This window comes from Elephantulus edwardii, unplaced genomic scaffold (genome assembly GCF_000299155.1).
Source record: "Elephantulus edwardii isolate Elephantulus edwardi_28Jun2011 unplaced genomic scaffold, EleEdw1.0 scaffold00026, whole genome shotgun sequence".
Lineage (NCBI taxonomy): Eukaryota > Metazoa > Chordata > Mammalia > Macroscelidea > Macroscelididae > Elephantulus > Elephantulus edwardii.
In genome coordinates, this window is record NW_006399776.1 from 15,615,676 (window position 1) to 15,641,018 (window position 25,343).

General features: G+C 37.6%; 1 protein-coding gene across 3 annotated transcripts in view; it reads right to left on the minus strand.

Moving 5' to 3' along the window:
* FMN1 (formin 1) overlaps window positions 1-25,343 on the minus strand; it is a 580,566-nt gene that overhangs the window by 180,143 nt on the left and 375,080 nt on the right. For all 3 annotated transcript variants that reach the window (XM_006883052.1, XM_006883051.1, XM_006883053.1), the window contains 4 exons: window positions 14,540-14,669; window positions 12,977-13,123; window positions 11,799-11,858; window positions 5,011-5,131 (listed from right to left, as the gene is read on the minus strand). In XM_006883052.1, coding sequence (XP_006883114.1) covers window positions 5,011-5,131; window positions 11,799-11,858; window positions 12,977-13,123; window positions 14,540-14,669 — 458 coding nt within the window. The remainder of the gene's footprint in view (window positions 1-5,010; window positions 5,132-11,798; window positions 11,859-12,976; window positions 13,124-14,539; window positions 14,670-25,343) is intronic.

Here is a 25,343-nt window from a genome sequence, read left to right on the forward strand (position 1 = left end):
AGAGAGGCTGTCCATCAAATATGATGTCATTTGCAGACAAGTAGGAACTGAATGAATTCATGAACACAAGACCAACTTTACAAGAAACATCAAGGGAATTCCTTCACACAGAGACAGCAGGGGAAAGTGAATGGACCAGAATAATCAGCAACACTAACAAAGGAAACATTGCAAAATAGCAATGACAAAACCTAGCCTATCAATATTCACACTAAATGCAACTGGCTTGCATGCAACAACTAAGAGAAGAAGAGTGGCGGAAAGGATAAAAAAAAAACCCACAAAAACAAAAACCCCAAAGATCATCAATCTCTTGCTTACAAGAGACATATTTAAGAAATGAGAAGAAAAACAGATGAAAAATAAAAGGGTGGGAAAAAAATATGCCAAGCAAATGACATCTATAAGAAAGCTGAAGTGGCATTACTAATTTCCAGTAAAATAAACTTCAGAATGAAAATCACCACATGAGATAAGGAAGGGCACTAAATAATAAGTAAAGGCACAATAATCAAGAGATCATATCCTTAGTTAACATCTATGCACCTAATGCATAGACCTGTAAAATACATAAAACAATGGTTAACAAACTTGAGGAAAGAAATAGACAACATCAAATAGTAGTAAGAGACTTTAACACAACACTCTCAACAAAAGATAGGTTAACTCAACAGATACTAAGTAAAGATCCAGAAAAAGTGAACTATACACTCAGCCAAATCAATCCCATAGACATTTTTTGAGTCTGTCTATACTCTGTGGTGAATTTACTCAACCAAAAAGTCAATTTACTTTCCTCTCACAGTACACACAGTACATTATTTAGAATCAACCACATATCAGGATACAAAGCAAGCCTTAGCAAGTTTAAAAAAATTAAAGTAATACAAAGTATCTTCTCATACCACAAAGCCATAAAGATAGAAATTAAGAACAAGAGGATAAAGGAAAAAAAGAACTCTCATATAGAAGTTAAATAACACCTTGCTTGAAAACAACTTATAGAAGAAATAAATAAGAAATGTTACAGAAGAAATAAAATCTGAAATAAAAAAATTTCCTCAAAATGAATGAATATGAAAACACAACATATCAAAACCTCTGAGATACAGCTAAGGCAGTACTCATAGGTCACTTCATAGCAATAAGAAAACACATTTAAAACATACATAGAAAAAGAAAGGGATAAAATAAACTACTTAATACCTCCAGGAAATGGAAACAAAACAAAATAGCAGGTTAACGCCACAGCCTCTAGAAGAAAAGAAATTATAAGGATAAAGTTTAAGATCAATGCAACAGAAAACAGGAAAACAATTGCAATCATCAACAAAATCAGGAGCAAGTCCTTCAAAAGGTTAATGACAAACTATTGGCAAGCTTAACTGAAAAAGAAAAGAAAAACCACAAATAAGTCAAATAAGGAATGAAAGAGGTGATATCACAACAGAACCAGCCTGCAAGAAATAGATTATATTGGAATATTATGAAATAAAAAATATTGGAAATGTTATGGTGAAGAGATTAAGATTGTTAATGGCTTCAGTTTGCTCGGCTCCACAATCAACATCTTTGGTACCAGCAGCCAGGAAATTAAAAGACAAATTGAAAAAGTCTACTATTAGAGACCTCTCCAAAGTACTGAAGAGCAATGATGTCAGTAGCGAGACTAAGGTGTGCCAGACCCGGACCATAGTCTTTGCAATTACTTGCTATACATCAGAAAGCTGGACAATGACTAGGGACTGCTAGGCGAACAAACAAGTTTGTCCTAGAAAGGGTGAAACCAAGCTGCTCCTTGGAGGTAAGGATTCTGAAGTTAGACCTGACATACATAGGACATGAGGGTAGAGGGACAGCACAAGAAAGGAAGAACCTCGATGAGATGAATTGATTCAGTGACTGGGTAACGGGAGTAGGTGTGTCAGAGACAGTAAGATTGACACAGGCTAGAGCAGGGTATAGGGCTGTTGTGCATAGGGTTGCTATGAGTCGCAGGTAACTCAACAGCACATAGCAACAATAACAACAACAACAAATATTCCAATAAATTTGAAAACCTAGTGGAAGTGGATAAATTCCTAGAAACCACAACTTACCCAAATTGACACAGACAGAAGAGAACCTATCATTGAACAAAAATGCACCCATCACAAAAGAAGAAATTCAGCAGTTCATAAAAAGATTCCCTCCCCACCCCAAAATTCCTAGCCTTGATGGTTTTATGAGTGAATTCTACAAATATTCAGAGATGAACCATCATCAATTCTATTTAACTCATTTTTCAAAAAAAAAATAGAAGGAACATTCTCAGAATCATTTTATGATGCAAGCATAACCTTAATACCAATACCTAGCTAAGACATCTCCAAAAAAAAGAAAACTATAGTCCAATATCATTCACTAACATAGACACAAAAATCCTTAACAAAATCTTGGCCAATAAAATCCAATAGCATATAAAAAAATAATTCATCAAGACCAAGTGGGATTCATAACAGGAATACAGGGATGGTTCAACAACAACAACAACAAAACCCAACTAATGTAATTCATTACATTAACAAAGCAAAGAATAAAACCCAGATGATCCTATCAATTAATGTAGAAAAAGGCATGGAAAATCCAATACCCTTGTCTAATTAAAACACTCAACAAAATAGGAATAAAGCAGAATCTCCTAAACATAGCAAAAAATATATATATATATACAAGACCAAAATCCAGCATCATTCTCAATGGAGAGAGACTAAAAACTTTCCTCTTGCCATCAGGGACCATGCAAGGCTTCCCACTATCACTACTCTTATTTATATTGTATTGGAAGTTCCATTATGATAAAGCAAAAAAAGAAAACAAGAGGCCCAAAACTAAAAAAAAAAGTCTGTTAGGTCTAGTAGACCAATTTAGTAGGATAGAAGATCAAAATACAAGTATCAGTGGGATTTCTCTACAGTAGCAAAGAAAAAGAAACCAAAAATAGTAATATCACTGTCAATAGCCAACCAAAAGATGAAATGCTTATGAATAAAGCTAACTAGAGATACAAAGACATTTATAAGGAAAACTACAAAATTCTACTACAAGAAACAATAAGATACATAACTAAATGGAAAAATAGTCCCTGTTTATGGATAGGAAGACTTAACATACTGAAAATGGCAATCCTATCAAAAGCAATCTACATGTTCAATGCAATCCCAATACAGATACCCAATTCATTCGTCAAAGAGATAGAAAAGGCAATTTCTCATTTTGTTTGGAAAGGAAAGAGACCCAGAATAAGCACAGCTCCTTTAAAAAACAAAAATGAAGTTGAAGGCATCTCACTTCCTGATCTCAAAACCTACCACACAGCTGTGGTAATCAAAACAGCATGTATTAGGACAATGACATATGCATCAATGGAATAGAATAGAGAACACAGAAATAATGTTATGAAGCTATAATCAACTGATATTTAACAAGGTAATATTACTCATTAAACTTGGAAATGACAGCCTCTTTAGTAAATGATGCTGGCAAAACTGCACATCTGCCTGCAGAAAACTGAACAGTGTCTACATCTCACACTATACATAAAAATCAACTTAAAGTGAATCAGAGGCCTAAGGTAAAATCCAAAACAATAAAGATCATAAGAGACAAAATGAGAACAAAATTGGAAGCCCTTGCCTATGGCATAAATAATCTTGCCAAACAACAGCTAAAACTGTACAACCTGGAGATGATCTATGAATAGAATCTCCTTAAAATAAAATCTCTGTATGCATAAAAAACTTTCTCCACTAGAGTAAAAGCTCACAGATCTAGGAGAAGAAAAAAAAAATTTATGACCAAAATATACAGAATACTATAGTGCCTCCACCAGAAAAGGGCAGCTAAAGCAATCACAAAATGAGCAAAAGACATAAAAAGACTCTTCACAAAGGAGAACATTCAGATGGCCAAGAAACACATGAAGAAATTTTAAAAATCTCTCATAAACAGAGAGATGCAAATTCAAACAACAATGAGATAACCGCTTCACTCCAGCAGCAGAAGCAAAGTTTAACAAAGAAAGAAACAAATTTTGGAGAAGACGCAGAGCAACTAAAACTCTTATGCATTGTTGGTGGAACTGTAAAACAGTACAACTGCTATGGAAACTGGTTTGATGATTCCTCAAAAAGCTAAACATAGAATACCATATGATCCAGTTTTTCTACTAGGAAAGTATCCCAAGGAAATAAGAACTGAGACATAAATTGATATTTGTACATCTATGTTCATAGCAGCATTATTCACAATAGCAAGAAAAATGCCCATCAACAAATGAATAAATTGAGAAACTGTGGTATGTTCATACAATGGAACACTATGCAGCAGTACTAAGGAGCAATGATTTAAAAAACACTATATAACTTGGTAGAGATTAGAGAACATTATGCTGAGTGAAATATCTCAGTTACACAAGGACAAATACTACATGAGGATAACTAAGATATGCTGTCGTTATGTGTCACTGAGTTGCCTTCGACTCATAGCAACCCTATGTATGCTCTGAATCCTGCCCCCTCCTTGGTTGGTCTCACTGACTTCAACACACCTGCCCCCATATCTCCAGTTACTGTGTCAATCCATCTCATCTGGGGTCTTCCTATCCTTGGCTGTCCCTCTACCCAATTAAGCATGTTGTAAATGTTCATAAGAGAAAGGAGAGAAAGGGGGCAAAAAAAATGGGAAGGGGGAAAAAAATCACTGCAAAAGAAGAGGTCAGTGGATGGAGTAGGGATGAAGTAATGGGAAAGGTTCAATGGGGGCTTGAAAAGATGCTGTAATAAAAGGAATAGAAGAATGGTAATTAATTATATAAAATACCATGCATATTAATGAGTGTATAAAACACAAAGTTCATGTACAAATCACAATGTATAGGAAAGATTAGATGAAAACCAGTAAAAATTTCTAATAAAACAACAGAAACCCCTGTCTTAGTTATTACCCTTGTAATAGAAAAGGTCCCATTACCTTCTAGTTGTCTTTTCAGTTTTCTCAAATCTTTAATGAGGTCTTCAAATTTGACTTGGGATGCCAGAAAGAAATCCTGTGGCTCAGGCAAGGGGAACACACTCTTTTCTGTTCCTGCATCCTAACAGATAATAAAAGAACATTTTAATTTCCATCATCAATATGTATTAAAATTTCAAAGCATCACACACACACACACACACACTTTATTTGGGTATTTGAATAAGAATCATAATGATATTCCTCAGTTTGGACTGCAGACTTTGAAGTCCTTTCTTGCCTTTTACACTATCCTTTTGGTCTTGTTGACATTGGAGCTGGATAGGTCATATACTATATTTTATTTTGTTTCAAGAAACAAAGAGAAAATTGTTAGGTAAGTCCTGACCTTGATTGGACACTCCATTCCCATAGAATAAAGGAATGAGGGAATATATAAAGTACTAAAACTTAAAAGTCCCTGTTTGTGTTTGACATGCTACAATCAGATAAGTCTTTTTCAGGTTATAGTAATTGGTGTGAGTTGGAAGGTGCTAAGCAAGAAGGCACTGAAATGGGAGAAGAGCTCACTCAGTCTTACACATTAATTCACCTTAAAGTTTTGTGTTTCTGTGTGCATGCATGTTCTTGATATATTTGCAAAGGTTTTTTTCCAAATGTTCAGTTTATCACAGGGGATAGTTACAGACACTTGGTTAAGTACTGTTATGTCAAGTTCCACAGCTACACCTAATAGAGGATCTTCACTGAATACCGTCTGTAAGGATAAAGCTTTGAGGCATGCTGAGAAAGATAAGCTGAGGCTCAAATGTCTTTTCCAGCCTTGCTGCTTTCTCCCTGAGCTGTTTAATATAAGCTGTGTATCTTGTATATCTCAGGCAGCCTTCGGTTATTCCTTTCTCTACTCAGGGTATTTTGCCAGCTTTCCTTCACATTCCATCTTTCCTACTGCCATTAGGACTAATTCCAAACTCTAAAATTACTTTACAAGGCATTTATGATCTGGCCTCTGTCTATCTCTCTAGTCTTATTTCTACCTTTCCCCTAAGTCCAGATCCTTCTCCCAAACTTTTGTTAAATAATAGGAGTCTATGATGTCTGGCCTTTAGGCTTGTATCTTCAAAAGCATCCTTCTTCAATCCTTTCCCAGACATTCCCTATTGAAACATATCCATCAAGTCTCAAACAGATGCCATGTCCTTAAAGATTCCCTCTAACTTCAGCACTGGATCATTTTTCAACAGTATTCTAAGACCATTATTGTGTTGCTTATCAACATGTATTTAAAAATTGCAGTTTCTTCTTTTTTGTGTCTTTCTCATTGCACTCTGAGCACCGTGAAGGTAAGGACTTCATCTTGCTCTTGATACAGTATACAACATCAGTATACAGCAGTATACAGCAGTATACAGCATAGTGATAAACTTTGTTTACAGTTGGTCAGCACCAGATGTGAAAGCCTGTATAACACTGCTGAGGGAAGTTTTTACATATACCAGGAGACATCTAATTCATCATATGTCCTTTTTGGTTTCAGAAATTTCTTGGAACCTTCTCCTTGTCTTAAAAATTTCACCTTCACTTGCAATGTCAGGAAAAGATGATTTCCCCCCTATTTTATTAAGACATAACAGTTTTCATCATCAAGTCACTTCCCCCCCCTTTTCTCCTTATTTTACTACTTCTGAAACAATGGGAGAAGCACTCCAGTCTGCGTGACAAGGTGGACTGACATCCAAGCTGCTTTCGACAAAGCACCAAAGTAAACTATGCTGGAAGGGCTCAGGTCTAATCTCTTTCTAGTTTCCAAAACTTTTTATCAGATTCAGTCCTGCTTTCAACATTTTTTAAGTTAGAATCCGAGAGGAAATTCTAGTGAGCAAATCAGTTTGATAGTAGCTCTTGTGAAAATTGCTCAGAGTTCAAAAGACAGGGTTTAGACAGGCTTCTTTAAATACCAGAGAATCGGACTTGGACCAAATAAATATCTGGTATGAGTGGAAGGAAGTCTGGAGCAGGAGCCACCTTTCTGCAGCTAATTGCTCATCACCACTAACCACAAGAGTCATCACTTATGCTCCTTTGAGGGAGGGGATGGCTTAATAAATCATATCATTCTACACTCTTGCTGAGTGAAACGCATTTCTGCACAGCAAAAGCCCAGAGATCACTAAAGATATGCACACTTGTTTTTCCTAGACTGGACCTTTCCGTGATTGAAAATATTCTTATTGTAGGATTTTCCTCTGAAAATATTCTTATTGTAGGATTTTCCTCTGTGAATTTGGTTCCATCAGGTTCACCACTCTCCGGTGAAGGACATATTTCATAGACACATTTCAGCCTTCTTTTGCAATACATTTGACTTGGGGTGGTAGATGCAACCTGGCTAATTGGCTCATGCACAATTACACAAAAAGAATCCTGACTTCTAAAAAGGTCTGCTTACATGTTCTTCCAACTGCTTAGTTGCCTGCAGCTCTATATGCTTTCCTTGCTCTACTAAAAAACAGCTCTCCCCTCCTCATCACTTGTTCTTCACAAAGGTTACCGATTACACACTTGTGAATATTTACAAGTATATTCAATTTAACAAGTGTTTATTGGCATCTATATTACAGACACTAAAAAAGGGAAAAAACAATGCAGTCAAGATAAAAGGAACAATGTCAGAACAATAAATAATTGCTCAGAGAAGATCATATAAAAGGCAGAATACCACCTATCATGAAAACAATGCAAAGAAAGTCTTTTAGGTCTTTGAAGAGAGTCATAGTTGAGGAAATCCGTAAAGATTTCATGAAAGAAACCCTGCTGTCATCCCTTTGCTTCTGACTCGCAGTGATCATACCCTGGCTTTGTGAGGTGGTAAATCTTTATGGGAAGAGGAAACCTTTCACACATGGAATGGCTAGTGGTTTTGAACTGCTGTCTTTTCAGTTAGGAGCCTCCTTTGTTGTACACTATGCCACCTTTAAAAGCAAGAGGTATCATTTAAAGTTGGATTTATAATCTGGCTAGATTATATATCATGATATGTATTTTCTCTTTTATAAAGGCAATGCATGTTTATTATACTTGTGTGTTTGTCTCTATCTTAACATACTCATTATTCATGGGCAGAATAAGAATATTTTCCAATGTCACATTCTTCTATACACTCTCCATGGAAAAATATCTTTGCTTTGAATGACTTAATCTTAGGCTCTACTACTGGACATTTTTAAGTTCTTCCCAATAAAACTCATTATAAATTACTATGAAGTGATACAAACACTCATTTCTTTTCTTTGACTAAAAATTAATTCCTAGAAATATTTTAATATTTCTATGGCATATGATGTTGTTGTTGTAAGTGCCGTCGAGTCACAGGCGACTCATAGCGACCCTATGAACGAAAGTCCTCAACATTTGTGTGACTCATCCTTTCTCCAGGTTCATAGGGTTTCCAGAGGCAAGCTATTTACAGAAGTGGATGCCACTCCTGCTTCCAAGCTTGTTTTAATTGGGGAGCGCCACCAAACACTGTCTACCATGGGTAGCCATTAATGAATTTGACACATCAGTATCACAGTGTTCAGCTTCACAGCAACCGCAAGTGGACAGACCAGGGCTACATGACCAGAAGAATGTTTGAATAAAAACAATGAAAAATGGGCCTGAGGGTTGCTGATTAAGTCACCCAAACAATGGCATATAATGTTGTTGTTAAGTGCCGTCCAATCGCAGGCGACTCATAGCGACCCTATGAACGAAAGTCCTGGACACTTCCTGTATAACTTTCATCCTTTTTCCAGGTTCATAGGGTTTCCAAAGGCTAGATATTATGGAAGCGGATGTCACTCCTGCTTCTAAGCTTGTTTTAATGGGGGAGCTTCACCAAACACTGTCCACCATGGGTAACAGTATTTGGCTTCACAGCAACAAGCTACCTCTGTACAGCAAGTGGACATACCAGGGTTACACAACCTTTGGCTTGGGAGCTTATGATAGGGAATGTTAAAAAGAAAATCTTGCTAGCCCATATAACACCTATATATACATATATAACACCTATAACATAGCTCTTTGGATGCACCAATTAACAAACATCATTTGTGAATTTTCAAAAAGTGAATTTGGTGGGTTAAGGATAGGATAGATAAGAGCCCTCTTTGACCTAGAGATCATAAATAGAAAATAAGTTGGTCAGTTGTACATTATAAACTGAGAAAGGTTTAAACTATTTATACTTTTGTTTCTTTTATATTGCCAATACAGAGACTTATCATTAAAATAAACAAAAACTTTGCCAGTGTGACAAGTAATAAAAGATATTTTATAGTATTTGTACACTTGATCTCACTGGTCCATAGGGAGTTGTACTGCTAACCCCAAAATCATGCCTCTCTGGCAGTCTGAATCCAGCAGCAATTTCAAAGGCTAAAGAAGACCAATGAGGGTCAGCTATGGATTGGCTCTGTTTAATGGCAATTATATGAGCTGAGACATAATAGATTTTCTGTTTATACCTATTTATAAATCCTGTTTGTATTGTGTAATTTGTATGCCGCTTCTGATTTTTTTCTTTACTTCCCTCTATCCCATGAAAAGAGTTTTTGTGATTCTGTATTATTTTGTACATAGTTTTTCCAATATGTTACATAGGCTTATTTGAGTCATTTATAAGATATCAAGGTTTCTTGTTTCTTAAAATTTCAATCATGCACTTAGGTTGGTGGTTGTTTGTTTTTTTTTTTAAATCTGTCTTTGAAGAATAACAGTCAGAATACTCTTTTGACTTGAAAATAGATCCTTATCTTAGGTACTTTTTATATATTAGGATATACAAGGCTCTGAAGCTGTGAAGACAAGAGGAAGACTCAATAAAATGAATTTACACAGTGGCTAAAACATGGGCTCAAACACGGCAATGACTATGAGGACATCACAAGACTAGAGCTTCATTCTCTTATACACAAAGTCTATTTAAAGGTATATAATGACCATAAAAACAAAATATAGATACACAGATTGATGTATAGGTGAGAATAGTTTCAATGGTGAGAACACCAGAAGTTAAAAGAACATTAAGGCAGTACAGGGTGAGTATGAAGAACATTAAGTCTTGAGTTAAGAACACAGCCTATGGATGAAGTGTAAATTACAAAAGCTTAGTTATCAGAGCTTAGGATTAAATTCAGTAGAGTCTAAGTTCACTGGAAAATGTGTGTCTCTTTCAATGTTTTAGTGAGAAAGTGAGATGATCAGAAATATACATCCAGAAGGAAGCCCTGGTTGGCTTATTGGATAAGTACCCAAATTTACCTGTTCAGCAGGAGAAAGTTGGGCAATTTCTCTTGTACAATTCACAACCTCTAAAAACCCATGGAGGAGACAACAATGAGTTGGTTCCAACTTGACCACAATAAGTTTGTTTTGGATATATATCTATATACACACACACACACACACACACACATACATATGCATATACACACATACATACAAAGTGGAATCAGGCCCAAGGAGTAGTACAGATGGAAATAAGGAGTAAACTAAATGTGGGAGTCTGAGCTGGTATACTGTCATTCAACAGGTGGGTTATCTTGAAGCCCACCTTGAACAAGCTGAGGCCAGTAAAGACTAGGAAAAGAAGGGAAATAAATTAGAATAATTTCCTTAAAGTATAGAAAGTAATCAAAGGAAAACACATGTTTATACATGAATGACTTAAAAAAAATCAAGATATTCTTAACAGAAACAGAGAAGGCATTTGGGAGTGGTAGGAAAAGAACTAACCTACATGTAGATAAAGAGGACTGGCAGATAATTCCATTAACAGGTAGAGGGAGTTTCTTAATTATTTTTTTTTCACCAGTGCTTATTTCCTAGATAAAATTGTAGACCTTTTGAAAACAAAACCATTACACCTTTCTCCAGTGCCTAGGAAAAACTCTACTTATAGGGTTAGTTAAGCAGGAATCCTGGCCTCCTTTTCCTAGGAGACTTTTCCCATTCATATTGATTGCTTTCTTTCTCAACCAATTACAACAGAATTTCTTTCTTTTCAACTTAATGAGAAGAAAGAAAACACAGAAAAGTGTGCTCATGTGGATTCTTACATAAATTTTTGGGTTTTGTTGCAAATGTTATCTAAGCAAAGGACGTAGATCTCATATTCTGTGTCCTGAACTTGTTCATAGACAAATTTAACTGATAAAATATTGGCATTGCCACTTTATGTGGCGCCCCTGAATTGATTTCAACCCCTGTTGATGCCAAGTAATGAGTAGAATTTCCCTAAGGGTTTCCTGGCTCTGATATTTACAGGAGCAGATCACCGTCTTTCTCCTGTAGAATTGCTAGGTGAGTTGGAATTACCAAGCGTTTGATAAGCAATTCAAATACTTAACCGTTGTACTACCAGGGACTGATAATGGTTTGCTGAATTTATTCTTCAGCTCAGAATCTGGTTCTGATTACTGAATGGGTCTAAATTTCATAAATAACTTCACAATATGGTCATAAAGTTCAGAACTAACTTGGGGGTTTCTCTAAAGTAATGTTACAAACTGGATTGAGAATCAGTACATTTTTGCCACCAAATAATGCTTTCCTTTACAAGAGTCAACTAAACTCTCTTGGCTTCAGTGTGCTCATCCGTAAACCAGTGAGGCTGGACAGCTCTCAAAATTCTATGTTGACTCTGAAATTCATCCATCTACTAATCCATCATCCAACTTCTAAATGCCAAAAAAGAGTTGAAATGCCATTAGTGTAGTTTTCCACAAAATGCCACATTTTACCTGGTCATAGTATCGCAGGTAATACTTCACGACATAGTCCACCAGATTAATCCCAGTGTCCTAGGTTTAAAAGATAAATACATGAAAATCATTTCCAATATACAAAATCATTTGTACATACATCTTATATAAAGAGATCTTAGAATTTGTAATACCTGCTTCTAATTCTGTTTGAGAGGAGTATGATTTTTTTTCCCTTCCTCCTGTCCTAGCCATTTAAAACATTCCATCAATACAAAGACGTGACCTTACATTAATTTTTTGTGGAAAAGTAAAGTAAAAAATATAATCTGTAAGACCTCATAGGAGATGGTTTAGAGTAAATAGACAAAAAACAGACCCTCAATATTTTCTGGCACAAAGCTAAAATGGGGTGGTGTTTAGATGTGGTGGGGGGAAACTAAAGGGAACCAGTGATTTGAACAGAAAACTATCCCTCCCTTCCTACCTTTTAAAAAAAGTGTGTTCTTAAGGGCGTGAAAAAAAAAAAAAATAAGGGCAGCTTAAAAGGAACGCCACGCCACTTTATGACCCTGGGAGGCCAGGGGCAAGCAGGCCCTCCCACAAGACAGCCTTTGTGTCTTGTTCACATGGGTCTAATTCTAATTTGCCTGTGTGTTTCCCCTCCCTCCCACCTCCTGGCCCCCATGGGACGCCTAGATATGGGCTGGTTGTTTCTAAAGAAGTAGCTCTGCAGGGGTGTGGAGCCAAATGATAATCAGGCTCAGAAAGTTTGACAGTAGAGCCCAGCCCAATTGTTGTTTTGGGCAAAAGAATAATTCAAGTGCTCAGCGCAATTGGTGATTCAGCATTGCTCTGCCACTCAGGAATGAGTAAATTACAAGTAGGCAATGCAGAATTCAAACAAAGTCCAGCTTTCCATTATGGCTAACATTGTATGCAATCTGTTTTCTGCACTCACTGCAGTAGTGCTTCCTAATTGTATATTTCAGTGCAGCCAAAGTGAAGATTTTTGTCACTGAAAATAGGATTTTTAAAAATTAAAAGAAACCCTAACTTTTATTCAGAAGTCAAAAGAAAGCAAAGAAAAGGTACATGTTCTGAAACAAATGATTGTAATCTGAACAATATTGAATATTTTAAAATTAAGAATATAGAAAAGAAAGATAATACATTATAAACATTCATTATGAAAAATAAATAAATAGATACTTAACCCGACTCTTGACATCCTTGAGTTTGGGCAGAATTTCTAAGCTATAGCCATCTGCTTGTCCCCGAGTCCTATTTCCTCCATTCATGTAATTTCCAAAAGCCAGAATGAGAGCTAAAATATCCTTCACACTCTTCATGTGCAGCAAACCCTAGAACAGTAAATACCAATTACTGTGGCATTGAATTCCAAATGGCAATGTACCTATAGCCATGTTCATTAAAAAATAAGTATTTCTTGAGTGTCCAGGGCTAGAGTAGGGCTTATACAGGCAAGGCCAATTGTTATGACACGGAATATTTACTTTACTTTTACTTTTTTAAAAGTGTCCTTAAAAAAACACATTAAAACATTATTCCTTACCTGTTAAAGAAATTAATTAGAAACAGTACATGTTTCAATATTGAGGATTATGTTTCAGAATTCAAAATTTCACCCGAATTGGTTTTATTTTTTTTAAAAACTGTTAAAGACCAGGCTTAATTAAGCTTTTATAATTTCTAAGCAGAAAGTGGTGCAGTATAATTTAAGCATTTTGTTTTGGGACTACATATGAACAGGATAATTAAATGCAACATATATATATAATAGCATTATTTTTACTTCTCCCTGGTATTATACTTAGAAAAAAAACCCAACAATAATGCCTTTTAATGCCATAGTCTTTATTTTCTAACTGTTCAGTGACATTATCTACTAATTTATAATTTTAAGCTGTTTAGAGTTTTCTTCAAATTCCCAATATTATTTCTTTACTCCTCTTTTTCTTTCTTGATTCCAAAAGCATATTTTCAAATTGGAATTCTATTTACTCCCACGCTTCCCTTTGGTCTTATTTCAGGGTAAAAAAATCAAACTTCAGCTTTAGACACATTGTGTCAATTCCCTATGGGGGGGGTACTATGAGTGTATGTTGATTAGTATAGTAACATTTACATCATCTGGTAACATGAAATCTCTACTACTTCAGAGGGGGAAAAAAAATCAGGTCCCACAGAAAAGCTACTGAATAATCCAGTGCTTGGGGAGAAGAATATCTTGTTCATAAGGAAATCAGTTGAGAGAAAAAGAAAAATTCTAGAATTTAGTAATGCCAATGGTTTTGTTTTGAGGGTTTTTTTTTGGAAAGGTTAACAAAAGTTATTTGCCAATCAGTATTAACATTATTTAATTTATCAATTCTCTAGAATAATTTATTTTACTCTATAGACACATCTCTGCTGATTAAATATAAAGGTTTAATGCAAAATCCCTTTTGTAACACAGACAACAAGCTTGACAATTTGGACAGGTCTTAAGATGCCAGACAGTATGTATGTTGGTAGGTATTTGGAATATCTAAGAATTATTCTCTGAAAGTGTCATTTTCCTTTTCTCTTTTTCTTCCTCTCTTTTATACATTCACTCATTCTCACACTTGGGCTGGTCACAATCATGGTTGGAAAAACATGATTTCAAATTCAAAGATTTTCTACAGGGGACTCTAGATAGTCTCTCTTTCTCTGTATGTCCTCCCTTAGCTCCAAGAAGGCCAACATGACTTTTTAAAATTAAACAACAAATATACCTTAGAAGCTCGCATGATGATTTCTACTTTTCGGTGCAAGGAGGTGATACCTTCAGAAAAGACAGATCTGAAGATTATACACTGGGCACGTTCAGCAAAATTGGGGATCTGGGCTAACTCATGTAAAAATCTGTAAAAATAAAAAGATAAAAACCATCAACTACATATATGTGTTCAAAGAAAGAACAGGCAAAAAGACAAAAGGTATTAAAAGAAGAATTGAAGATAGGTGTTCAGTTAACCAAGTTATTTTTTCATGAGTTTCTGTGGATCTGAAGAACTAGATGGTGTATAAATTCAATTATTGTAGGAACAGAAGGTTAATGCAAGTGTATTGAGGCACAACTTATCTCCAACTATTCTAGTCCATAGTTTATGACAAAGATTATATAGTCATTTTTCTTTATAACACAGTATTGTCTAAGTATGTATTTATATAGGATAAGTAAAGTGAACACTTGAGACAAATATCTAGGGCTAAGTGATAAAAAGTCTTACTGAAATATGCTGCTACTGCTGCTGCTGCTGCTGGCTATGACTTGATGAATCATATAATAGCCTACAAGGATCACATTTTCCAGGTATTTGTTTCCTTTCCTACTTCAATTTAGCTGTATAGACACAGTCCTGGCTTAGAGCCTGGAACAAAGCAGGCACTCAGTAAGCAGACACAATCTAAAGTTTCTCAGAGAGACAGGTCTTAAAAGCTCAAGGTGGGTACTGACCTGCACACAGTAGCTCACTGTCTGGGGAGCTGGGCACTGGTGCCTTTTGCAATATTAAGCTGGAACAACTACATGCTCTCCAACCATCAAGGAAAGGGTATAAGCTAAAATTGGTAGAGGTGGGTGGACATGGATTCAGCAAAGGAGAGAATGAACTAATAGCCATTAATGTCACTTTACAGTTGAGATGAGTGACTGATATTTCTGAAAATCTTGGTCAACACAAAATCTCATTGCCTTGACATTTGTGGTCTCTCACAAAGAATGTGTTTATACAGGAGCAAACCCAGATATCTTTCTACAAACCCAAAGAAATATCCTTGACTCATACTCTGTCTCCTTTATCTTTAGGGAGATTTGGACCTTAATACATTTCTAATTATCTGCTTTTTCCATACTATACTAGGACCCTGGTGACACAGTGACTGAACATTGAGCCACTAAATAAAAGGCAGGCAGTTTGAACTCACAAGACAGTCACTAGCAGAAAGATGAATGACTATCTTCATCTATAAAGATTACAGTCTTAAAAATCAAATCATCTGTGAAATACAGTCATTATAAGCAAAGACTGCAGCCTTCAATATGGATTGAAGCTCAAGATCAAGAAAATAAATATTCTCACCACTGGGCCAACTGGCAATATCATGATAGACAGTCAAGAGACTGAGATTGTTCACAGCTTCATTTTACGTGGCTCCACAGTCAACACTCTTGGTACCAACAGCCAGGAAACCAAAAGATGAATTGCATTGGGGAAGACTGCTGTCAGGGACCTCTCCAGAGAACTGAAAAGCAACAATGTCAGTCTAGAGATTAAGATGTGACTGATCCAGGCCACAGCCTCTGTGATTATTTGCTATGCACCAGAGAGCTGGACAATGACTAAAGATGATAGAGGAATCAATGCCTGTGAGTTGTGGTGCTGGAGTATTGAAAGCACCATGAACTTCTAGGAGAACAAACAGGTTTTTGTGGAGAAGGTGAAATCAGGTTGCTTCTTTGAGGCAAGGATTTTGAAGCTCCATCTGACATACTTAGAACATGTTGAAAGGAGGGACCAGTCCTTGGAGAAGGACATGATGCTTGGAAGGGTGGAGGAAGAGCACAGGAGAGGAAGACCCTAATGAGATGGCTTGACTCAGTGACTTGGGTAATGAGGTTGGCTCAAGATAGAACAGGGGTTCAGAGCTGTTGTACATAGGGTTGCTGTGAGACACAAGCGACTTGATGGCATAAACCACCACCACCACCACCTGGTAACAATTCTTTTGTTTCCTTTTTTTAAAAAAAAAAAAACTAGTTAAGCTCGAAAAGAAAGCATACACTCATTTAAAAACTCTACAGCCCTATTATGAAAATTATATTATATGAAAGTAGCCACTCATAAGAATTCTGTACCAGGACAATATAAAAACCTATAAATTTTATTCTATATGTAAATCATTTTCCCCTTAAGATTACTACAGGATCTGGTAGCCTACTCTTTAAGAAGTTGTGCTGCTAATCAAAAGGCAGGGCTTCTCTGATGATTTGAATCCACCAGTGACTCCACAGGAGAAAACTGGGCAATTGCCTCAGCATGTATTTCCTCTGAAATCCTGCTCGAGGGTCAGCTATAAGTTGGTTCTGACTCATTGCCAATGGCTTTGTCTAGTTTAAACAACTATTCAGTGACTGATTTCTGTGGTGTAACCAGTTTTCACAAACACACAGAAAATGAGAACACCAAGAGCTGGCAGCATTTGTTATTATTATGTGTCGAGTCAACTATGAATCCTATGCCCAAATGAATAATAGCTCTAAACTCTGCCTTATTCTGAGCTAATCTCACTGTATTTGATATACCCCCTCCCCAGTCCCATGCACTATGTCAAGCATGATGTACTTCTCCGAGGACTAGTCCCTCCAGGGAACATGCTATGAGCATGTGAGACAGTGTTTCAAAATCCTTGTCTCCAAGGAGCAATCTGGTTTCCTCTGTTTCAAGACAAAACTGTTCTTCTGGCCGTTCATGGTATGTTCAGTACTTTTCTCCAGCACCATAACTCAAAAGAATCAATTCTTCTGCCATCCTCAGTCATTGTCCAGCTCTCAGAATAGCAAGTAATTGAGATGACCATGTCCTGGATTAGGTGCACCTAAGTCTCTAGATTGACATCATTGCTTTTTAGCATTCTGGAGTGGTTCCTGACAGTAGACTTTCCCAACACAACACATTTATTGATTACCAGACTTTTGGTGCCAAGAACGTTGATTGTGGATCTGAGCAAGATGACATTTGTTAATAACCTCAATCTCTTCTCCACCTATCATGATGCTGCCTGTTGGCCTGGTGGAGAGAATCTTTCTTTCTTGATTTTGAGCTGCAATCCATATTGAAGACTGCAGTCCTTGATGTTCTGTAGCGAACACTTCAGGTCCTCCTCCGTTTCGCTGAGCAAGGTCATGTCATCTGTATAACACAGGTTGTTAATACATCTTCCTCCAATCCTCATGCCACATTCTTCTTGATAAAGACCAGCCTCTTGAATTATCTGTTCTGCATATAGATTGAAAAGGTATGAAGGAAGGACACATCCTTGATGCACTCTTTTCTTGATTTTGAGCCATGCAGTGTTTCCATGCTGTGTTCATACAACTGCTTCCTGGCATAGGGATAAGTTTTGCATGAGCACACCCAAGCGTTCTGGGACTCCCAATGTTAGCCAAAATTTGTCCAGGAAGAAGTTGGGCCTGTATTAATTTATTTAGATGCTGCTAGAAGCTTCCTTGAAGGTAGTACCTTGTATTTTTTTTCCTTCTATGTATAACCACAAGACATCATTGACCAAATCAAACCTGAATGTACATATGCTTCCTAGTTAAAATGCCACTTTAAAGTAGATGGCTGCATGTGTTTTTGAGATTTGGGTTGGGGTTTTTTGTTTTGATTTGTTTTTTTGTTTGTTTTTAGTTAAAATGGACACAGTAAGGACACATTTTTTTGAGAGGGTATGAAAGATGATACAGATTAATACCTCAACTCACCAATAAGGACATATATAAAAGGAGAAAATATTGAATTTCCAATTATTTATAACTTATAATATATCAAAACAGGTTTAGGACCAATGTAAAGGTAAATGCCCATAAGCTCACCCAGCCTATACTGTCCAGGAAAAAGCAAAATGGTCAGGATTCTCCTCTCTTTAAGATGAAAGTCTTACTGGAATTGGGGCCTGCAGATGGCAGGCTCTCAAGATATCTTAAGCCCCAAAGTCTTCTGTATGGATGAGAATCAAACACACAGCCAGAGTTGGAAGGTAATTGGAGTTAGCTGGAGTGCATCCATTCAGACTGTCAGTGTGGCCGACCATGATTCTCAGTGAGTTGGCAGTTACGTAGTGATAGAACAATACCAAAGATATGATCTGATGTGACCAGGCAAATGGTTATAAGACGATTAAGGCAGGACACAATACCTGATTCAGGTCACAGTCTGTATCTGATATACAGGAGTTTCCCTGGAGTATAATTTGCATTACTCTTTATCTTACAAAAGATGAAAGGAGAGGAAAGCAAATAAAGTAGAAGGGACCTGACTACCAATGAAAGAAGGGTCAGGATCAGAGAAGATCCTTTGGAATTGGAGCTTCTGTGCTGAGGACACCTAGACCCAGGGGAAAGACTGAAGCCAAGACGTAGACCAGGCCCACCAGTATGGAAAGACAGGAACCTTCCCCAAGAGCAAACAAAGAAAATTTCCCATACAGCTGGCACTCTGAAGTCAGACTTTTAACTTCCTAAACTGTGAGAAATTGAGTTTTTCCTCTTGGTTAGATTGATCTACTTGTTGATTTTCTATCACAGCAGTACTATATAACGAAGGTGGAGGGAGAAGGGAGATTCAATAATTTCATATTACTTTTGCATAGGAAAAGTGACACCGAAAAATGAATTCTGAGACCCTCAGTCCCCGGAGTTTCACTTAGTCCTGTAAATGTCTGTGAGGCATTCACTGTGTGTCAGGTACCCTGCTAAAACCTGGGAATATAATCTGAAAAAATAAAAAAAAACCCCAAAAACCCTTCACAGAACCTGAAAATTAACCAATGATTACCAAGAAGAGTAAGTGGCACTGGCGATGAAGTCTTTAATTGGAGCTCAGAAGGCCTAGACAGCATTTAAGTCAGAGCCCTGGAGGGCAGATGTCTGTCAAGTCTTCCCAAAGCCCTATGATTCTCATGCCTGACAAGTGTGAGAAATGAGCAGAGTTCAAGCAGGCTGAATCTGAATGGTATTTGTGGAAGCAGTAAGTAGAAGTTAGAAGTTTAAGGTATTTTAGGTTCCAAAATAAGGAGTTTAAATCTTTTATGTATGAATGAAGGGTTCTGAAAAAAAGTATTTAATTAAGTTTTTGCTTTAGAAGAATCACCATGCCCATGGCTTGGCTGACTAATTAGAGGTGGTGACAGATTTGAGACGGGGAGAAAAATTTGACCCTGTGACAATCTTCCAAGAAGGAAGGTACAAAACTGGCAGGTAAACAGGGAGGAACAATTAGATGAGGATACTATTGAGGCAAAAATCCCCTGGTGACAATCAGAATGTGGAGAAAGGTTTAGGATAATGTGTGGGTTTCCAGCTTAGGAGGCACAAAATAGTGGAGGAACAAATTTGGAAAAGTATGATTTTACATCATTTTTATTCATAAATAGTCATGCAAAAACTTGTGCTAGACCACCAAAGTTCCTTTCTGATTTATGTGGAGAAATCCAGAAAGCATAGGTTATCTCAAGGGGTAATTTTCATAAAATAAGCATTTGATAACTATCTTGTTTTCTTTACTATGTTTTAAATATTACCATGAGAGGATATCTGGTGAAGTGGCTCTTAGAAAGTTGCATAGCTAACCTAAAAGCTGCACCATCTGGCCGTAGAGTCTTCCAGTGTCTCCGTCGAAGAAAGATGGCTAATCTCTTCTTGTCCACTTCAAAGCCTCAGAAACCCAGTGGAAGGTCAGCTGTGACTTAGTCCCAATTTAGCACCAATGAGTTGAGAAGGACCACAGAACTTACAATAAATGTTTACGGATGGAGTTTCTTGGGCTAGTCTGTCTTTGGCTTAGTGGTAAGGAATCACACTACCAATCCAAAACAGGCAGTTCAAATCCCCCAGGTGTTCCTTGGGAGAAAGATGGACAATCCCTCTCAGACAATTACAACCTCTGAAAACCTGTTGGGCAGCTATGAGTTGGTTCCACTTGAGGGCACACAATAACCAAAAGAGTCTATTTTTATGACCTACAGGTTCTCTGGTGGCCTAGTGCTAAGAAGCTGCACTGAAATCCCAAATGTCCACGGTTCTAATCCACCAGTGGCTCCATGGGAGATGGATGGGCGGTTTCCTCCCTTGAGATTACATTTTCTGAAAACCCATGGGAGGGTGAGTTAGGAGTTAGTTTCAACTCAGTGGCACACAGCAACAAACAACAATGGTAACTAATAAAAACTTTCTATAAATCCTTATTGCAGTGGAGTCACAAACAAGGGACCTTTCCTTCATTCCTCAAAACAGACCTATTTTTCTAAGAACTATAACATCAGCATGACTCTAACAAAGAGAATTTCTTTGCCTCATAACGTGTAGGTTACTTATTCCACAATAGCTTCTTGCCGGCTAGTGGATTGTTTTTGAGGAATTAGCATACTTGCCTTAAATTCCTTAAACACACTTGAATGGTATTATTGCAAGTATGACTTTTGAAAATTTTACTACATTTATTTATTTAGTTTTATTGGAAGGTTTACAAGTCATATTAGTTTTGCATTTAGTTATATATTTTGTTTCAAAACATTAATTACACTTGATGTCATTAACTACAATGCCTGATCAACCCCTTACTTTATATTGCTTTTCCCTTAACCTCACTCATCTATCAAGTTTTACTCTTTTTCTTCCTTAGCACCCAGCCAAAAATTATTTTATCTCTATGTAAGCCTTTCCTTAGGTTTTTATAATAGTTTTTATAATTTTTATAACATAATAGGGGAACTCTGGTGGCCTAGTGATAAGAAGCTTTGCTAAAATTCCAAAGGCACACAATTTGAATCCACCAGCTGCTCCACTGGAGAAGGATGGGCAATCTCTTCCCATGCAATTAACTGCCTCTGAAAACCCACCAGAGGGTCAGCTATGGTCAGACTTGACGGTACTCAAAAACACACCATAATAGCTCTTTTGTGATGGAATTATGTCATTCAGCACAATTTCCTCCAGATTCATCCATGTGATAGTGTTTCATGAGTTATCAATTTTTAGTGTTGCACAATAATACATTGTGAAAGTATCATAGTTTGTAATTCACCTGTTGATGGACACCTGGGTTGTTTCCATCTCTTTTCTATCAAAAAGAAAGTTGTGATAAGTACGAGTGTGTATATATCAGTTCCTGTCACAGCTCTTACTGCTTTAGGATTTGTATCTAGTAGTAGGATTGCTGACTCAAATAGTAATTTTGTTCACAGCTTTCTCAGGGAGTGCCAAATTGCTGTTCACAGTGGTTGCAATTGCACTGCACTCTCAAAGGCATGCGGTTTGGTTCTATGAGCTGCTCCACAGGGAAAGGATGGGCAATTTCTTCCTATGCAATTGCTCATCCCTCTCCCACCTGTTTTTCAGAGGCTGTTTTCAGCAACCTCGGAAAACCTGCTAGAAGGTCAACTATAGGTTGGTTTTGACTAAGGCACACAACAACAACAACCAGTAGTGTATGAACGTTATACCTCTCCACATTCTTACGAATGTTTGCTATTTTCTATCTTGTTGAACTTTGATATTATTGCTGGAGTGAGATGGTATTTCATTGCTGCTTTGTTATTAATCTAGGAAAAATGGTGTTCTAGGAAGGATGGAGGGTCAGAGAAAGCGAGGAAGACCCTAAACAAGGTGGACTGATCTAGTGAATGTAACAAAGGTCTCAAGCATATCTGAGATCCTGAGGATGGCTCAAAACGGCCAGATTCGGTTCATAGCCAACTCAGTAGCACCTAAAACAATATCTAATGATCTAGTGCATTTCTTCACGTGTTTGTTGGCCATCTCATGCCTTCCTTGGTGAACTGTCTTTTCATGTTCTCTGTCCATTTTCACCATTTGATCCTTTTCACCACCCCACTAAAAACTGTCCTGCAAATCCCAGACTGAGCAACAAAGCATGATTTTATAACCTGATGTTGTGCATCTTTCCATGGAGAAGGACACTGCCAAAGTCATTTCAAAGTTAATGTAAATTCTTTGTGTAGGCCCGAGGGGAGGGTAACTGTAGACTAATAGGGCCACCCAATACCCTGTAAGGGACACACAGCAGACTTAACTGAACCCAGTAGAACCTTGCCTCACCTCACCACCAACACAAGGAAGACGGTTGAGCACCATGGCTGCAGATGATGGATCTTTATCAGGCAGGTCCTAAGCACACAACACCTCTATGGGAAATGGTTTTCTAAATCTGGTACTAGATTGCAGAGAGCTGATGAGGTGAGTGATGAGGACAGCCTCTCTATGCTATGATTTATAGGTCCAAGCACTGCAGGACTCAGGAAATTGCAATGCTAAGACTATAAATGATTCATATTTTCCAGTATGTAAAACATGCTTATAGTAGACTCACTGGAGCTAATGGCAAATAAATTGCCAGAGAATCAGACTCTAGTATAAGTCAAACAAATGCTTCACTGTGCAGCAATGGTGACATTCATACCATGTGACGAAGCCCAAGCAGATCACCTCACCAGTGACACAAGAGTCTTCTTTGCTGTCAGTGATGGCTTTAAGTGTTCGGGAAGCCATTATAATGACCTCTAGGGACTTAACCACTTTCCATCATGATCATGGGGGGAGGAAACAGCAATAAGTTGTCGGTTAATGACCTGTCCTACTAGTCTATATCCTGGCAATTACTCTTGAAAAATAATGCAGCAAAGTCATTAACACTAACGGGAAAGGAGATGAATACCAGTAGCAGGAAAAGTGAAATGTTGTCCCCTCCACAGTTCATTTCAGTGGGCCAGCCACTCCCATAGCCGAAAGTAGGAGCTGACGGCGGCCACTGGTGAAACCTACTCTATGGAGTGCTTTTGTATAGACTACGAATTATCTTCCATGTGTTAAATGGTTTGGAAAGAATTACTAAGAAGATAATATTGTATGGATATGACAATAATAAGAAATTCTAATTTCAAGATCCATAAATAGTTTTATTGGAACACAGTCATGTTCATTTCTTATGTATTTATAGTTACTTTTATAAAATAATGGCAAAGCTAAATACGTTGACAGGCCTTGTAAACTATTAGGTGATATCCAGTCACCTGTCCTCATAGTGACCTTAGGAACAGCAGATCTGAAGTTTGCCCTATTTTGCCCCATCCCCATGATCTTCCCATGCTCAAACCCATTGTTGCAGTTCCTGGATCAATCTCTCTTGTTGAGAGTCTGCTTCTATTTTGCTAATCCACTATCTTTCCCAGCATGATATATATTTCCAACATGCTCATCTGACACACATGAAATGAAGTTTTACCTTCATTGTGAAACAAAATTTCATTCTTGCCTCTAAGAAGCACCCTGTCTTCTTGCAAAACAAGTTTGCTATTTTGACAGCCCATGATATATTCATTACTCTTCATCAACATGATAATTCAAGGCATTTAGTCTTCCATGGTCTTCATTATTTGTTGTGCAACTTTCAGATGCATAGGAAGCAAGTGAAAAATACCTTGACTTGCACTGGGGATACCTTGGTCTTTACAATGACACCATTGCTTTTTAGCACTTTGGAGAGGTCCTTGACAGCAGTTTTCCTCAATGCAACACACCATTTGATTTCTTGGCTGTTGTCATGGACGATGATTATTGTGGTGCTGTTGTTGTGTACTGTCGCATTGTAACCAACCCATAGCTGACCCTCTGGTAGGTTTTCAGAGGCAGTAAATAGCACAGGAGGAGATTGCCCATCCTTCTCCCTCAAGTGGCTAGTGGACTTGAACTGTGTGCCTTCAGGGTTGCAGCACAGATTCTTTCCACTAGGCCACTAGAGCTCCCTGGATATTGATTATGGATCCACATAAAATTCCACTGGTGACAACATCATTCTTTTCTCCTATCATGGTGTTGCATATTGGTTCAGAGATGAAGAATTTTGTTTTCTTTACATATTTAAGGCTGTGATATTTAATCTTCTGCAGTTAATGCGTCAAGTCTTCACTTTCTGTGATCAAGGTGTATCATCTGCATAATGCAGGATATTGATGACTCTTCTTCCAACTTTATACCACATTCGTCTACAAAGTCCAGCTTCTCAAATTATTTCATTAATATACAGATTGAATGTTGTTGTTGTTTAGTGCCATCGAGTCAAGTACGACTCACAGTGACCCATGAGCAGCAGATCTGAATCCTGTCCTGTCCTGCACCATCCTCACAGTTCCTGACACACAAGAACCTGCTGCAGCACCAACCGTGTCAATCCACCTGCACCCACCGTGTCAATCCACCTGCTTGAGGGTCTTCTTCTCCTTCACCGACCCTCCACCCTTCCCAGCATCATGTCCTACCCCAAGGATTAGCCCCTCCTAGCAACACGGACAAAGTATGTGAGGTAAAGACTCATCATTCTTGCCTCCAAAGAGCGCTCAGGCTGCACCTTCTCCAAAACGTATCCATTTGTTCTCCTGGCCATTCACGGGATGTTCAGCACTCTTCTCCAGCTCAAAGGCGTCAATTCCTCTTGTCATTCTTATTCAGTGTTCAACTCTATGATGCATAGCAAGTAAACAGAAAGACTACAGCCTGAATCAGACACAACTTTGTCCTCAAACAGACATCATTATTCTTCAATAGTCTGGAGAAGCCCCTAACTTTTCCCAGTGCAATGGGTCTCCTTATTGCCTGACTGCTGGTATCAAGGGCGTTAATTGTATTGTTGTTGTTGTTATGTGCCATCCAGTCGTTTCCGACTCATAGCGACCCTATGCACAACAGCTCTAAACCCTGCTCTATCCTGCGCCAACCGCACCGCCTCTGACACACACACA